The 16,273-nt window shown below is 43.5% G+C and overlaps 1 protein-coding gene across 4 annotated transcripts in view; it reads left to right on the plus strand.

Moving 5' to 3' along the window:
• The window catches only part of lnx1 (ligand of numb-protein X 1), a 47,097-nt gene that overhangs the window by 11,729 nt on the left and 19,095 nt on the right, over positions 1-16,273 (plus strand). The window contains exon 1 of one of the 4 annotated variants that reach the window (XM_033622157.2): positions 4,963-5,683. The exons of 2 other annotated variants lie outside the window; for them this stretch is intronic. In XM_033622157.2, coding sequence (XP_033478048.1) covers positions 5,592-5,683 — 92 coding nt within the window. In that variant the 5' untranslated portion in view covers positions 4,963-5,591. Of the gene's footprint in view, positions 1-4,962; positions 5,684-16,273 lie in introns of those variants that run through there. One more of the 4 variants, XM_033622156.2, reaches the window with a different exon arrangement.

Here is a 16,273-nt window from a genome sequence, read left to right on the forward strand (position 1 = left end):
CATGTAACCAGCAAACAGACCAGAAGACACCTGCAGTCCACAGGCACATGTCATACAGTCCTTTTCTGTCGTTAAATATTATAGTGAGTAATGTAAATATGTAAAGAGCTTGAGAGTACTATCTATCTTTTGTAGCAGTAAAGATAATTCATTAATGATAATCAAAAAGAATTCTAGAGATGTTTCAGGCTGACATGAACAACTTGCTGTAGACACAGAAACAGTCGCTGAGATGAGGAGATTGGCTTCATACCGCTGGTCTCTCCCCTCTATTCCCCCACAAATGGGCCATTTAAGTGACACTTCCACACCGCCGCACAACCCTGCGGCTAATCGCCACAAGGCCTCATTTGATGTGAATGCAGCCTAAAATGTGGCAGGTTGTGTTCCCACATCATTAATTTCCCCCAAAAAGCTGTAGGAAAAGAGAACAGACACCTGTAGCATACGGCTAAATCTCACAGAAAAAGGAATAACCGGAAGTTGTGGTTATAATTCACGCAGGGTGTCATGGTGCTAAGAATGCAGTATCATCCTCTTCTTTTCTCAACATTACATGAATGTACATATGGTACCTTTTGTATTTATAACACCTGTCCTGCCAAGGTTTCTTTGTAAGACAGAATTCTAAGCCCCAAACATACTATATCTTTGAAATTACCCAGTCTGACTCTACATCAGAATGAGGAACTGGCTTCTGTGAGCGGGAAATCAAAAGGAGTAATGGTGGGGAGTATGTGGATATGTAACGATGGTGTTTTTGCGAGTGTGAGTCAATGTGCGAGTGTATGAAACGACTCCTGTGGGGGCTGACTGGTTTCTGTTCACAAACTGCATCCTGTCACAATCCAATTACATTTCCATTTCCTGCGTGCCCTGTGGTCTTGTTGCTGTGCGCACTGTTCAAATACCGCAGGATAACTTATGCCTCAGTATGCACGCATGCATGCATTAACACACACACTCTCACAAACAGACGCACACACACACAGACAGATTCAGCCTGTAACCACACTACCTCCATCCATGAAATATTCATTCAGACAGGGTATTTACACCAGTTAAGTGTCTTTCTCGAGGGTAGCAGACGGCTGAGCGCTATGAAAATCGGATAACAGTGGGAAAAAAAGGTAGAAAGAGGAGGAACAAGGAAAGGAGGGGAAGAAAGGGAAAGGAGAAGATGATAAGTCAGGAAAAGTAGTATGATGCTGAGTAAAATGTGAGTGTTCTAAGTGAAATTGACATGACTCTACTTAGAATAAAAGAGCTAAATAAATATCATTACAAGGGGATTGAGAGTGAGATTTGACAGGAGGGGATGAGAATAGATAAGCCCTAGTATTTCACATTCAAAGATCTGATGCTACATTCTCCCCGTCCTGCTTTGTGTTCACTACAGAAAAGACAGAGAAAGATAAGAGTGACAACAGAAATAGGAAGGGATGATAGAGGCAGGGCTGCATGACATGCAGATTTTAGGTTAGTTACATTATTTATATTTAAGTACTAAGAGATTCAGCATTATTGAGTTACTGCTCATTTCATTGTCATGTATAGTACTTTGTATATTTAGGGTCCAGGCAGCTAAGCTGCCAGGACACTATTGTAATCCTAGGTATTCTTCTTCTTTCTTCTTCCAAGGAAATCATACTTCCCATTGGTGAAAACTCACCAAACTTTGCGCAAAGGTCCAGTCTCATGCCAGATATCCTCAGCTGTAAACTCAAGCCAATAATCCTGATGGTGGCGCTACGGCAAGCGTATAAAGTTCAAAACTTTGAAAATTCATAACAAATCAAACATACGTGCTACAACTTCACAACTTTCATCAAACTGTAGCCCCAATACTGAAGAAACTTTTGTACATTTAAACCTATTAAAAATTATGAAGTTCACTCTGTTTTTTTCAAAAACTGTAAAACTTCTTAAACCTATCTCCTCCCACATTTTTTGCTCAATTGACACCAAACTTGCTACAGAGCATCTTCAGACTGTCCTACAAAAACTATGTTTCTCAGATTTTTGATTTATCAAAAATTGAGCCTACAGTGCATCAAAATGTTTGACTGTAAATGGTACTGTAAACATATACATGCAAATTCTTGCTAAATAAATCTTCAATGTTCATGAAAAAAAGACAAAATTCTAGAGTCATGGTAGATGATGTGTGGCAAATTTCAGAATTTTATCTCAAAGACTGAATTTTTGACAGCATTTTGAATTTTGCTCTAATGTGAACAATTGGAGTCAATGTAAAAATGGCAATTTTAAACATCAGTTTTTCACTTATGGAGCAAATCAATCATTGTTACAAACAAATTACCAACATCTCCATGCTGTCTAGATGCAATATGTGTATTTTCAGATTTTTGTTTCGATAACTTTTGTGAAGCTACACATGAATTGTCACTGACTAATTAGCTCAGTGAGATAGAAATTCATCCTTAGTCTCACAGGTTGTGATTTCAAGCCTCAGCTGATGCAAAAGGCAGATTGTGTTGCTAAATTCCTAAATGTCTTCCAATTCTTCTGCTTGTTGCTCAGAATTGCCTAAAAATGCCCGGACCCGACCCATCGCTGCGCAGCAGCTATAATGTTTCATTTGAATTTTCATACTCAGTGTTTAAGTGGAGTCATTGTGTTCCCTTGGTTATGAGCTAATTGGTTCCTACCTGCCCTTGTTTTGCGGGGACAGGTATGAGTGATACGCTGAGAGAGTGAGTGCCTTGTGCTAAACATTGAAGAGAAGTTGCTGTACCCCTAAGTTGGGATGTGTTAGTACTGTCTTGCCTTGTTGGTAAAAATTAAACAAAGAGGAAGAAATAAATGTTGTAGCCTGCTTATTACCCACAGCCCGGGAGAACAGGGGAACATTAACAATCAAGAAAAGAGGGTTACACATATCAAACAAGTATGTTCCATCATGTCTAGAATATGATTTGCTTCTCTGTAGCGACACAGTTCATTTTCATGACCCGTCCCTCATGGGATTATTCAGACACATTAACCAATAACACATTCTGGTTTGGTAACCCACCGTCATGCAGCAGAACAATACCTAAGTATCATCCAAAAATAAACACAAAAACGATCAGTCGAAGAAAGACACAAACCTCCCACAACTAGCGCTTCGAGACATTTCCAACAATAAAAGTACAAGTACCGAGTACAAGACACAATACAAAGATCCAAACAAGACAAAATCTGCATCTGTGATTCAGTACCAAACACTGTTTGATCCAGTTTACCGATCAACAGCCTGCAGTCCATACAAAACAGAGTTAGAGGGATCCATATGTTACTTTTCTCCTCCTATCCAAAGCCCTAAAAAAGAAAAAAGAAAAAAAAGATACTCAGGGAATCTAAACACATTATAAAAAAGGTATTCAATGAAAGCTGACTATCAAATCTAAATCAAGAATAAGATTTTTTTTAAGCAATATTTGTCGTAAATCATGCAAAGGATATAGACTGAAATTGATTTCATTCTTCACCTCATCTATCCATTTTGAACTGCTCATCCAAAGCCGGGTCGCGGGGGCAGCAGGTGGAGCAAAGTATTCCAGACATTCCTCTCCCCAGCTACACTTTCCAGCTCCTCCTGGGGGACCCTGAGGTGTTCCCAGGCCAGACAAGATATGTAATCCCTCCAGTGTGTTCTGGGTCTGCCGCGGGGCCTCCTACCAGTTGGATGTGTCCGGAGCACCTCTAACAGGAGGTGCCCAGGAGGATCCTGATCAGATGCCCGAACCACCACAGCTGAACCCTTTCAATGCGAAGGAGCAGCAGCTCTACTCTGATCTCCCTCCGGATGTCCCAACTCCTTACCCTATCTCTAAGGCTGAGCCCAGACACCCTTCTGAGGAAACTCATTTCCGTATCCACGACCTCTTTCTTTTGGTCACTACCCAGAGCTCATGACCATAGGTGAGGGTTGGGACGTAGATGGAGCAGTATATCGAAAGCTTTTTCCACTTCATTTTGTCACAAATTCTTTCGCCTTCAATCTGACCTCTGTTCTGTTCTCTTCTACACATGTGTAGAATGTTGTGACACGTTAATTTTATCAAAGAATTGCAGCACCTGCGACTTTGTTGTTGTTCTTGGCCATATTGTGATTTTGATAACATTTCGATTAACTGTGCAGTTCCTGATAGAGGGGAAGAAATACACTCCTCAGACCTTTTTAAATTTGTCTTGCCTTTGCATTCACCTTTAAGTGAATGCCGCTTCCTGCCACCAACATGTAACACAGTCCATCAACACACACCTCTCCCCCAGTCACTTCCCAGATCTAAGTGCCTCCCAAGATCCCTGTGCAACCTTTTGAATCAGGTGGTGATGACAGACAGGGTTAACCTTTGTTATTGTGCATCACCTATCCCTCTTTATCTTCCCCTCTGTCTCTGTGTATATTCTGACACTGACTGTATGAATGACTGACTGACTCAGTGAATGAATTGAGCACTTGGACAGTGTTTCCCTAAAGGTTTATTCCAAATCTTTTTATTTCTTGCCCGTCTTTCTCTTTCATGTCACTCAGAATAACAAGCCTCCATCTCTGCAGAGAATATTGATTTACTGGTGTGTTTTGGTCATGCTCTTTTTTTTCCCCCCCACACATGTAGGCAGATTCTTTTTAGCGATCAGACCAATCTGCTGCACAGGGAGCAGTCCATCGTTAGAGAGGAGGGGTGAAGGTTTGACGGCAACATTTCCCCCTCCCTCCTCTCTATCTTCCCCCCCCTTCATGGATCAACATATGTGCAGGCAGGGGGAGGTGAATGCAGAGATTGTACGTGTGTGTGTGTCTGTCTGTTTGTGTGCGTGTGAAGAGGGCAGAGCCAATCAGAGCAGCACCAGGTACCTCCCCCCCCCAGCTCCTGGCTTTGTTTGGTCTGCTCCATCTCCCCCCTCAGTGGTTTCTGCTGCAGTATAAGTCACAGCCTGCGCCGTTCTCTCTGACATACACACACACGCGCGCGCACACACACACCGAGGGAGACAGACATGCACACACACGCATACGAGCGCAAATCCTCTTACAACTCGCCAGTGCCCAGAGCAGATTAAGGGGCTGCACATCTCAAATTGTATTCCAAATGTGCCACCTTTGCATGGGTCTCCTTCCTCTTCTTCCTGCACTTTTTCCTCTTCCTCCTGTGCCACAACGGGACTTCTGCTCTGCACCTGCTCCTGCTGCTGCTTCTTCCTCCTCCGCTCCGTCTTCAACCTCTGGCAACTGGCCCGTTTGCCTCTGCAGCTGAGATGACCAGGCAGCCAGCCTGAGGCAGAGGAAGAAACTGCCAAGCTCACACAGACACTGAGGTAGAGGTAGAGAGAGAGGAAGAGGGGGGAAACAGAGGGGAAGAAAGAGGCTGAAAAGGTAGGAAGTCAAGGATTAATTCTGATCTGAGAGGCGCCTCTGGAGAAGGAAGGCAGGAGAGGAGGGGGGGTCAGCACGGCCAGGTTCGGAGAATTGGAGGTGGAGGAGGAGGAGGAGGAGGGGGGAATAGAGGAGGACAGAGCTTCAGTGCAGAGAGGGGAGAGAAAGAGGGGAAAAAGAGAGGAAAAAGAGCCGAGTGTTGACCATGAAGGCTCTGTTGCTGCTGGTCCTGCCCTGGCTCAGCCCGGCCAACTACACAGACAATTTGGGCAACCTGCACATCCTCTATTCTGAGCTGTGAGTACAACACTGTGAGCCTCCTCTTGCATCCTTTCACCAACATCACCCCATCATCTCTCCCCTCCATCAACAGTCCTGCTAATATGTTACTGTGCGTGTCTGTCACTTCTCTTACGTTTGTTTGTGTCTGTGAGTTCATTCATGCGTATGTGTTCCAATGTTTACATTTTCATCATCACTTTAAGAGTTGCAGTGTGAATCTGTGGTGCCAAAATGATCACAGAGTTGCTTCCTAATGTCCTGGTCATTGGTTGTTGTGGTGCTGGGATGCAGTAGAACCAGCAGGTAGAGCTTTGTGCTGTCCAGGACAGTTTGGATGCTACAGCACTGCAGCATGGCATCTCTCTCTTTCTCTCCCTCTCTTCAGCGGCATGTGAGTGTGAGTGTGTCTCTGACCACTGTATTGAATTGAGCAAAATGTCAGGACACGTTTGCTCACAGTTGCTCACAGCTCTATACAGTGTGTGTGAGCAAGTCCCGTTAAGCATACGGATGGTTGTAACCACGGGTTGTGTTTGTTTGTGAACAGACTTTCACCTCAGCATTAATGATTCATAGCTGGCTACTCTACTACTGCATCGCATCTGTTCAAGCCTTTATGTACACAGAATCTTTGTTGTGTTTCAAATCAGCATCAGAACCTAAAATAACACATCACATATAGACACACCTGTTGGTGCTCATTTTCCAAACATTTCCTATTAAATCATATTTCATCAGTAGCAACTGATGTGACCGGTCATATCAAAATTAACACGCAGATGCACAGCAAGTTGGGTACTGTTGAATTTGACACCGTAAAAACAAACCTTTCATATGGTGTGTCAACATTAAGGCTGATTGTTTGATGATCGGCTGATCTGTCGCATGTTTTTGCAATTGATATGAACCATAGATGGAGATTTTGGGGGGCTGCAGGGGGCACATCCCTCTAGGTATTTTGAATGTGTGCATTTGTCTCCCCCAATAGAAACTGATGGCTTTTATTTGACAAAATTAAAGACATTTTCACTATAAATTGATGCAAAAAAGGACAAATTGGTGCATAAAAATTCACCAGTTAGTGTTTGACGCACAACATTTTGACACATTTCTCAAGTGTCCATCTAATGATGAAGTAAAATCAAGCCCTTGGTATTAACTTAAGTTTAAGAGATGTTTAAAGAAAGTGATCACCGCAATTTCCTAAAGCTCAAGGCGCCACCTTTACATTGTTCGTTTTGCCTGGCCAAAACCCAAATACAACCCAAATAAACAGAGGAAGGTGGCGAATCCCCACATTTTCTAAGCTTGTCAAAAGTGTTGTCAACCTATTGAATAATCTACCAGTCATATCCACACAAGTCCACCAAACAGCAGACGAAATATCATCTCTTTACACCACACCACATGTCACATTATCCTTGTTCTTGGCTCCTCTTCTCCTGAGCTGTGTTTCCTGCTCTGTATTGGCCCTCAGAGTCTCTTTGTGTGGGAGTTAATGTTGACTATATTCAGCCGCTCTGTGTGAAGCCAGGGCTCTCTGATCCCCAAGCTGGGCTACCGCTCTTCTCTCCAGTCTGACGGAAATGTCCCATTATGCTGCATGAATACATGAACAATAGAGCGCCTCGCAAATCTCCTCATTTCATTGTATGCTCTCTCCACTGAGTGGGGCTTTAGCTCCTGCAGACACCAAGAGCCCATATTGGACAGCGGTGGATGCCAAAGAGGGAAAGAAGGGGCATTGTAGGCAAATGGACTGAATGGGTTGGAAGACGAGAGGCAGCAGTATGAAATCCTTACATTTGATTATATACAGGAAAGAATGGGAGGCGGATGCGATGAGAATGGAAAGTGGATGAGCAGTTTCAGGGAGCAGAGAGGAGAGGGGAAATGAGAGAAGACAGGAGGGTATAAGGTCACTTCCTGCGCCTGCCTTCCATCTGGCTATACGCACCATACGTACGGCTGCCATGGTGACGGCACCAGCACGCCTAGTATGTGGGCCATTTCAATAAGGGGGTTCTTTGTAAATAAAATGATCGGATTTTGTCCACCGAGTGAGGAATACTGGCAGTCAGACAGAGAAAGTGTCGGAGTGCGTTTCTGTGCTTGTGACAGTGAGGCGTTTTGCTGATTATGACATGACAGGGAGAGAAACCAGGAGCAGACAAACGCGGACGTGGTGTTTTTCTGCCTGGCTAGAGAGCAGTGGCACACCATTTGTCTTTATCCATACTGTTGACAGGAGCAGCCTCCAGCTCTCCCCCGTGTTACCACCGTCTATTTTTCCTGCTCTCCTCTTCCTCCTCTCGTCTCTCTCCCTCGCCTCCTTTCTTGTCTGATTTCTTTCACTTTATGTGATTACTACAGTGGGTTTATATTGCGTGGGAAAAATGAGAGTGGCTGCAATCTGTCTTGCTCACACATAAATGAGCGTAGGCTCGTATACAGACTATATTGGCTATACGCAGGGTGTAGATAACAATGCAGCGGGAGAGTAAATGTTTCTCTGTGATGAAATGCTTAATATGGTTACTGCCGTTTTACTCTGTCAGCACCGGCCAATAAAAAAGCAGCACTGGCACACACAGGAGAGCACCTACATTGTGATTTTTTCCCCTCAATGCATACACACACACACACACACACACACACACACACACACACACACTATTAGACTTTTCTTATTCCCTCCCCCAGCCCACGTGGCCTCCCCTGATGCTCACAGTGCAGTGCTGTAGAGCATTAATGATTAATCTATGTTCATTTCGGGGCCTGTGCTGAGATGTCTTAAACACTATGATTAGCTTAGCTTCCGTCCTTTCAGTCCTCATCTGGGAGGTGTTTGATCACCGAGAGCTGCGCGCACTCCCCAGCGCTCCGGACATCTTCGGCATGGACGCGTTCTAACAGGATTAGCCACCCGGCCGCCATGCACTCGTTGGATCTGAACAATACCAGTCATTTGTTTACACCGGGTCCATCTCGGGTCAAAGGCAGCGCGCCATGCCGCGCCCCCTCCAGCCTCGTGGCAGTTTCAAGTGTGGGGCAGGCTTCACTAATTAGACTTTTGTTTGGATTAAATATTAATCCCTGTTCAGTAGTGAGGCAGCTCTCACTGTCTCGTTGTATCTAGCAGGGCAGAAATACAGGGAAATCCGCGGGGAGAGTAGCTGAGAGATAAAAATCAGGCTAACAGCACCCCTTTCTACCCTCCTGGACAACTTGCATATCTCTCTAAAAGGAGATAACATTAAATCAGCGTAATTATTTTTCTGCATGGGATTTACAATACTCAGTGAATCCATCATGGGAGCATTTATATGCATGAGAAGACTACAAACTACACAATCATGCATGAAAGGAAACACAGGGGGCAAGGACAACGTGTAGAGGACACACTGGAGTCGTTCACAAACAAACAGACGAATGCATAAATCTCTCATTACATATTACACTTCACAGAAAACAAATACGCATGAAAATCCACACGGCAAAACACACATTTGACCATGTATAATTGAAGAGTGCCCAATGCATGTGTAAATACACAGTCACAAAAGAACAGATGAATTATGTATGTATTCATTTATTCATGAGCAGAAGTGAGTAGCAGGTCAAAGTGTTTACTTTAGCAGAGCCTTCCTCTCTGATGTGTCTCTGTTCAGGCAGAAAGACGGCACACCAGCACAGCAGACAGGTATTAGTGTCAGCATGCAGAGAGGGTTTAAAAATGGGATTGAGTTTGGTGTTTTATACGAATAGCATTTAACTAAACCCAAATATATTTGTTTCCGCAATGCAGTGCACTTTTATATCAGTGCTGAATCATTCACATCAAGTGGCCTACTTCCACAGCCATATCACTGAAGTTGTGTGCTTTGTAAAAATAGGTGTGTGTTAACCTTTGCCTCTTGCTATGGCTCAAAGTCTGGCTGGTGTTTGGGTCTTTGAGGCATGACGTGTTTAACATGGACTGCTTTCTACAGTTTACTGTCTGAGGCAGGCTAATCTGTAGGAGGGCATCCATATGGGCGGCCTGCAGAGCGGGGAGCCAGCGGAGTGTAACTGACAGCAGAGAGGAGAGCAGTGTGGAGTTAATCTCTCACGTGAACGGTGCCCTGCTGAGTGCCAGGGCTTTGGGTTCGGCTGACCAGTGCTGGCTGCGTTTCAGGCAGTTGTACCATGGCACGTGGAGGTAGGGAAACCAGGACACTGCCAAGGGCTAGAGTGAGGAATATAGACTAAAAGGTGCCAAGAGCAATGTGGGACAGCAGCCTAGTGGGGATTCTCTATGATCATATACAGTAGTGCGGTGGGGATTACAGTTAGAGTTGTTTCCAAGTCAGAGACAGAGATATATACGCGGATGGATTGCTGAAGGGCCTACTAGGCACAAGCCCAGGGGCCCCAGGCATTCACCTGGAAAATGTCACTCAATGTGACACATACCAACCAGGAAAAGGCTCAAAATGACGACAAAGAAATGCAAAGGAACTTCAAAGAGACACAAAACAACTAGAAAGAGACACATCAAAAAAAGACCAAAAAAAGACACAGATATACCTCAAAGAGACGTAAAATAACTCCAAAGAGGAAAGAAATTAAACAAAGAAGGCAGAAATATTCCCCTAAGAGACACAAAACGGCCTCAAGGAGACATAAAGCGATACCAAAGAAACAAAACAACCACAAGAAAACACAAAGAGACACAAAGCCACAAAAAGATGGTGACAGCTACAAAGAGACGTCAAACAACAAAAAGAGGCAAAACCAGCCTAAAGTCTGTGTGTCTTGCCCCTGCGTAGGAGGAATTGTTGGGCCTTTTGCATGTCTGTGCCCAGGAGGCCATTCTCGCATAATCCGCCCATGAATGTAGACACAGTATTTTACCGCAGGTCTGTTGAGGTGAACACATGTAAGGTTAAATCCAGCTCAGCCAGAGAGCAAGGAATAAATCAGCTGTGCTCTTCTTCTCTGTTGACAAAAAGACTGAGTTGCCTTCTTGGTTGAAACCAGATACCAACACATTAAACGCTGCATAAACATCCTTCCAGCCAGATCATGAGGTCAGGGCTCGACTGATGATCGCACCTATCGATTGGCTGAAAAGCCATGAGTCAGAGTTTGGGCTGTTACTAACAGGCTGACTGGACTGGAGTCCTCCGCGCTCGTAAACACACAGATGCGTTAAGCATGCCAAACCTGCTGAGCCACTGTCTGCTGCACAGGAGCAACAGTGGAAAGCTCAAAACACAGCGACAGGATTTATGTGCCGTGTGGGCTGTTGTACACAATCACTTTTGGTTTCTGTATGCATTCATCTTCAAAGGCTGTTAGAAGTCACACCCAACTAAACCTCGCCTCCCACTTCAATTTACCAGATCCGTCTTTAGAAACGAGCTCGGCCAAAAAAAATTTCCTCCCACAGCAGAGACTGTCCCCTCTAGCTGCGGCCTCACCCCCTCCTCGTGCAGCAGATGGGATTACCCCTCACAGCAGGCGGATCCAATCAACACACCAGCGCATCCTCTGATTAACACTCCTCTAGTTCATCATTAACTGGATTACTCTGTCTGTCTTTATGTCGCTCTCTCCTCCTGCTCCCTCTCTCCTCTCTCTATGTATCTGTCTATCATTCTGTCTGTTCCCTCCCAAATAAACTTTACTTTATGTGTTTGGCTCGTGGCCCAAGTGTGTGATAAAGGAGTAATTGATATACTAATCTAATCAAGGAAAAAAATGTTTAATTCAAACCTTTATTTCCATAAATTCAATTAATGACCGCCACACCTCCCAATACTGCACCAGCATTCTTGTTAGGCCACTGTGTGTGTGTGTGTGTGTGTGTGTGTAATGGCTACAGGTGCTTCCCCAGAGCCCTGTATTTATTGTTTCTACTCTGCTCAGTCTGCTCTAAGGCAAGCTTGATGTGTCTCAGCCAGAAGCTGTTATGGACAGACTCTCACAACTTTCATTCCTGAATCAAGTGAATTAGATGTTGAGTAAAACCAGAGTCCATAAAACATTTCTGGATTTTAATGAGTGTTTTCTGTTTATTTTTATAATGAGCACGGTGGGAAATTTGGTAGAGAAGGGAAAAGAGTGAATTCCTGGCCTTTCTTGTGATTTGTGAGATTTTGTTTAGTGTTTCGTCCATGGGCATTTAGTTAAGGGAGCTGTGTGTCAGATGTAGTAGCAACTAGCAGGGAGGATTGCAGATTCCAACGAGCTGAAACCTCTCCCATGTGCCAAATGTGAACTCCTCATCAGGATTCCTTAAGTATTTATTATTCAGGACACAAGCAATTTCACATTACAGACATGTGCTTTTCTGGCGCTGCTTGTTGTGGAGGGGCTGCACAAATGGCCCTATCTGGAGTCAGTGTTTGGTTTGTCCATTCTGGGCTACTGTAGAAACATGGCAATTCTGTAGACGAGGACCCGCTCCCTTTGTAGATATAAACATCTCATTTAAAGGTAATGAAATGCAGCATTAGTGGTGAGTACAAACAAATCTCTCCACTCACTATGGAATTCTCTATTTTCCTGTGACATGTTTTCTTTTTTGGCTTTGGAATCAATAGTTGTCCTCACTAAGGAGACTCAAGCTCAGACACCGCTATTGAGATTCGGAAAAGGCACCAGGCCGCAGGCGTATGACGCACATAGTTGACAAGATGCTTAAACACATTTATAACAATGGAAGATGTAAGAATCACTTCAGGGCTACAAAAATGATAAAAGAAAATGAAAATCGTAAAAAAAAAAAAAACTTATTTATTTCCATATAATTTTTGACAAAGCCACAGGGAGCCACTGGAGAAGGGCTAAAGAGCCACATGTGGCTCCTGAGCCGCAGGTTGCCCACCCCTGCACTAGAGAAAATAAACTTATTATATTACATACCATTTATGCCAATACACCCCCCTAAATCCTCCACACTGAACCTTTAAAGGAAATTAAAACTGTTTTTTTTAGCTGGAAATACGACAGAAATGTTTCTGCACTTTAAACTGAAGTTGTTGAATATTGCACCAACAGTGTCTGTGCATTCCCATAATCATTAGTGCTCCAAAAATAAACTCAACACAAACATCACATGCTCTAACTTTTAAGCTCCTCTCATTTTCTGTCACACAAGGAATCCTCGCATATCTCATGCATACACACAAACACTGACACGTACACAGACCTTCAGGCTACCTCAGGGCTCACAATGCAACCGGGGATTCTTTTCTCACGCTTTCTTGCATGTCAGGTGTCGCTGGTTTATTTTCAAAAGCATTAGGAAGTTGGTGTCAGAGCTCGTCAGTAGCAACTGCCTGCTGCTGCGCGCAGATTAATAAGGATGTAGGAAGAAGAGAAAGAAGAGCTCAACTAAGCAAAGTTCATCAAGCTGCGGGTCATGAACAGGTCGGCCAGCTGTACCCCCACAGACCCACTATCTTTGTGAATAAACAATGCTTTAGATTCCAAACCATTTGCATGATTACACGCCCGCAGTGTGTGAAAGTATGCACCAGGACACAGCCCCAGTTTCTGTGTCTGACTGCCTGACCTGGAATTGTCACCTCAGCTGAGGTAATTTGTGCTGTATGCGTAGTGTGGCCCAACACGATTGTCCGTGGCAGTCAGGGAGTGGAGAGAGTATTTGGGTTAGGAAGGATAATCCACTCACCCCTAAAGAGGATTGGAGAATCTCACAGGCTTTGATGAGTTGTGAGCTGGTGTTTATTTCACATCACAAGAACAGGGCTGTTTGTGTCACAGCCAGGGAGCGTCGGCACGACCACCGTGTCACATAAAGCATCATGGGTAATTGTTACTGCGTTGGAGAGAGCGGAGGATAAAGGGGTAGGAGAGGTAGAGGAGGATAAGGGAGGAGGCAAGGATGAGCGCTGAGGATGTTTTGGCGTCTTCGCTCCTTATCTCGCCACAGATCCTGGGGTTTTAGAGAGATGATGTGATAACTGAGGCTGTGCTGACCGAGACATGGATACTGCGGTGCTAATGAGCATCCTCTAAGCTCAGTGATCATCCCCTGAAAAATGATGCTGTACAAAAGAGGGATAGCTTCGCACAAGCACTCAAAGCTCCATGATTATACACAAAAAGGATGTTTGTTTACGAGGACAAAACAAGACGACAGAAAATAAGGAGTGTATATTTGTGGATGTCTTTGCAAGCATACCTCCCTCGATGCACTGCACGTCTCCAGCATTCAGACTTAATTGGCTCGCTTACCTTGGCTCTAAAGCTCCAGGACCACCCTGGCGAGAGAGACAAGGGGTTTCTGTCATGCTTCCCTGCCTTTAACCTCAGACAGCGCAAACTGTGGCCTTAACATTAAAACTGAAGACATTAAAACTCTAAGCGGCTGAGATATGGCTCCGCTTTTAAGGCAACTCTTGTCCCCTGGAGGAAGGAGTTTTTAATTAACGGGAGACAAAGCCTTTAATAAACCAGTGGCAGTGTGCACTGCTGCTGTCTCAGGCTGTGTTGTGATGGCCTCTGTGTTTCTGGGACTTCAACAAACCTTCAGCTTATATCTGTTGTTCTCCGTGACAGCTCTAAATTTATTTTTCTTTGTTTTCCATCCTTTGTGTCTGAGCTGCACAATCAGAGCACATGTTTTAGAAATGAACCCTTAAGATCTTCCTTCCTCAAATTCAGTGTGCAGTGTGCATTCATTAATACTTGGACAGACATCTTTGCTAATATTTGGGTGGTCTGTAGGATTTATGCGACTGAATGAACCTGTATTCGAAGGTATTTGCCCATCTCCACTGACTGACTGTGGTTTTCCATTTTCCACTAGCCATGCTGAGACAGAGGAATGTTGTTTAAGTCTTTAATTCCATATAGTCAGCTTCAACCAGAAGCCCTATACACGCCTATCAAGGGTGTGTGTGTGTATGGAAATAAAAAGGAAGCAAATGTTCAGCCAAGCATCTATATAGGAGTGAGATCTATATATAGATGAAGACATTAACACCAGCTGGGAGAAATTAAAGTGAATGAGGACATTGTTACGCAGGATGGTCACAGCAGCTCTAAGTGGTGTAACAATAAGGATGACTGGTGATGTTTTCTTAGCCAAGAGATTGTTATTATATCTATCTGTAGGTTGGCATATGATGGTCCATTAACAAGATTAAGAGTCTACAGCCATGCTAACAGTTCTGTGAGTACTTTGGCACCATGGTGCTGGTGGATGCTTGAAATGCTCACAACGACAACACTAATATATAGTGATGTTAAGGATAGATCATGTTTACCATCTTAGTTTAATTCACACTTAACCCAAATATGCACAAATGAGTCTATTTTTGCAGGTCATAAACCAAAGTGTAGAGTCTTCCAGGGGTGATGCTTTTGGTGGCTGATGTGGAACTTAGCTTCGCCCTGGTTCTCTTGACAGAATGCCTACGGGATTCTTCAATTACATTTTGGATAATTGCAGAAAATAAGCTCTGTGGCAAGCAAATATTTACGATACTTCTATGCTTTGTTCAGCGAGATAATCTCCACAAATGAACGCCACTTTCAAGCCTAAATGCAGTCGCCGGAGGTACCAAGCTAACGTCAGGCTATAAAAGAACTACACTACGATCATACAACTTAACATCCCTAACACAACGAGGCTGTGAAGTCATGTTCGGCGTAACATTCTGCACTTTAATTTAGCCACTTGTTAGCAATCGCCCTTTTTAAGACACATAAAAGCTTCAAAATTTATGAATGGGTCATTTACTGACATCATTTATGTCTTCCAGACAAGTGAACCAGGAGTGCAGAAAGTCATTTATGGGTTTTAGGGCTCATTCATGGGTCACTGTATAGGACAAATTGAAATGTTGACTTGAAGACCTTGGATGAAATGTCAGAGGATCACCAGCGTCATTAATATTTATCCTCTAGGTGACTGATATCTTTAGCAAATTTCTGACAATTCATCCAATGAAGATTTTAATAGTAAATGTATTTATCAGTGTATTATCCCATCACACGTGCAGCCCACAGTACTGCCAACACTACTGCACTGTCTGAGCCAGGACTGCATGCTTTCATTAAATTACTTGAGTGAATATATTTTATATTTTTTGTGATATTTCAGTCAGATAGTAGCCTAAAGCAAAGCACACACTCTACAACTTGTTACTTGTTTTTACCATGTGGGATGTTGCTTGATTGCATATGCTAATGGAGGAGTGTTAATTATCTATCCCATTCATTCTTCATTGTAAAACACGTATTTAATAAATTGGTCGTTCACTTTAAATCCTTAGTTTGCACACAGCCGACAATGCTGGCTCACAAAAAGTACCTTTTTATATTAGTCAACAAACAAAATAGCTAACTCATCACGTAGCACATTAAATCTGCTCCTATGAAAAGTTTTAATTTTAAATAGGCTTTCAAACAAACAGCAATGGTCAATCAGGAGTAGCTTTGCCAGGAATATTCAAGTTTGTTATGATCTATAAGTCGCGCTGACAATGATCCTTTAACTGAAATGTTAACATCTTTTCCCTTTTAGTAATTAGTGCATTCTTTTTGCATTTGAAGAAACTTTTTCGACTTTTTTTCTGTCAGTAT

The sequence above is a fragment of the Epinephelus lanceolatus genome, chromosome 6 (genome assembly GCF_041903045.1).
Source record: "Epinephelus lanceolatus isolate andai-2023 chromosome 6, ASM4190304v1, whole genome shotgun sequence".
NCBI classification, from domain to species: domain Eukaryota; kingdom Metazoa; phylum Chordata; class Actinopteri; order Perciformes; family Serranidae; genus Epinephelus; species Epinephelus lanceolatus.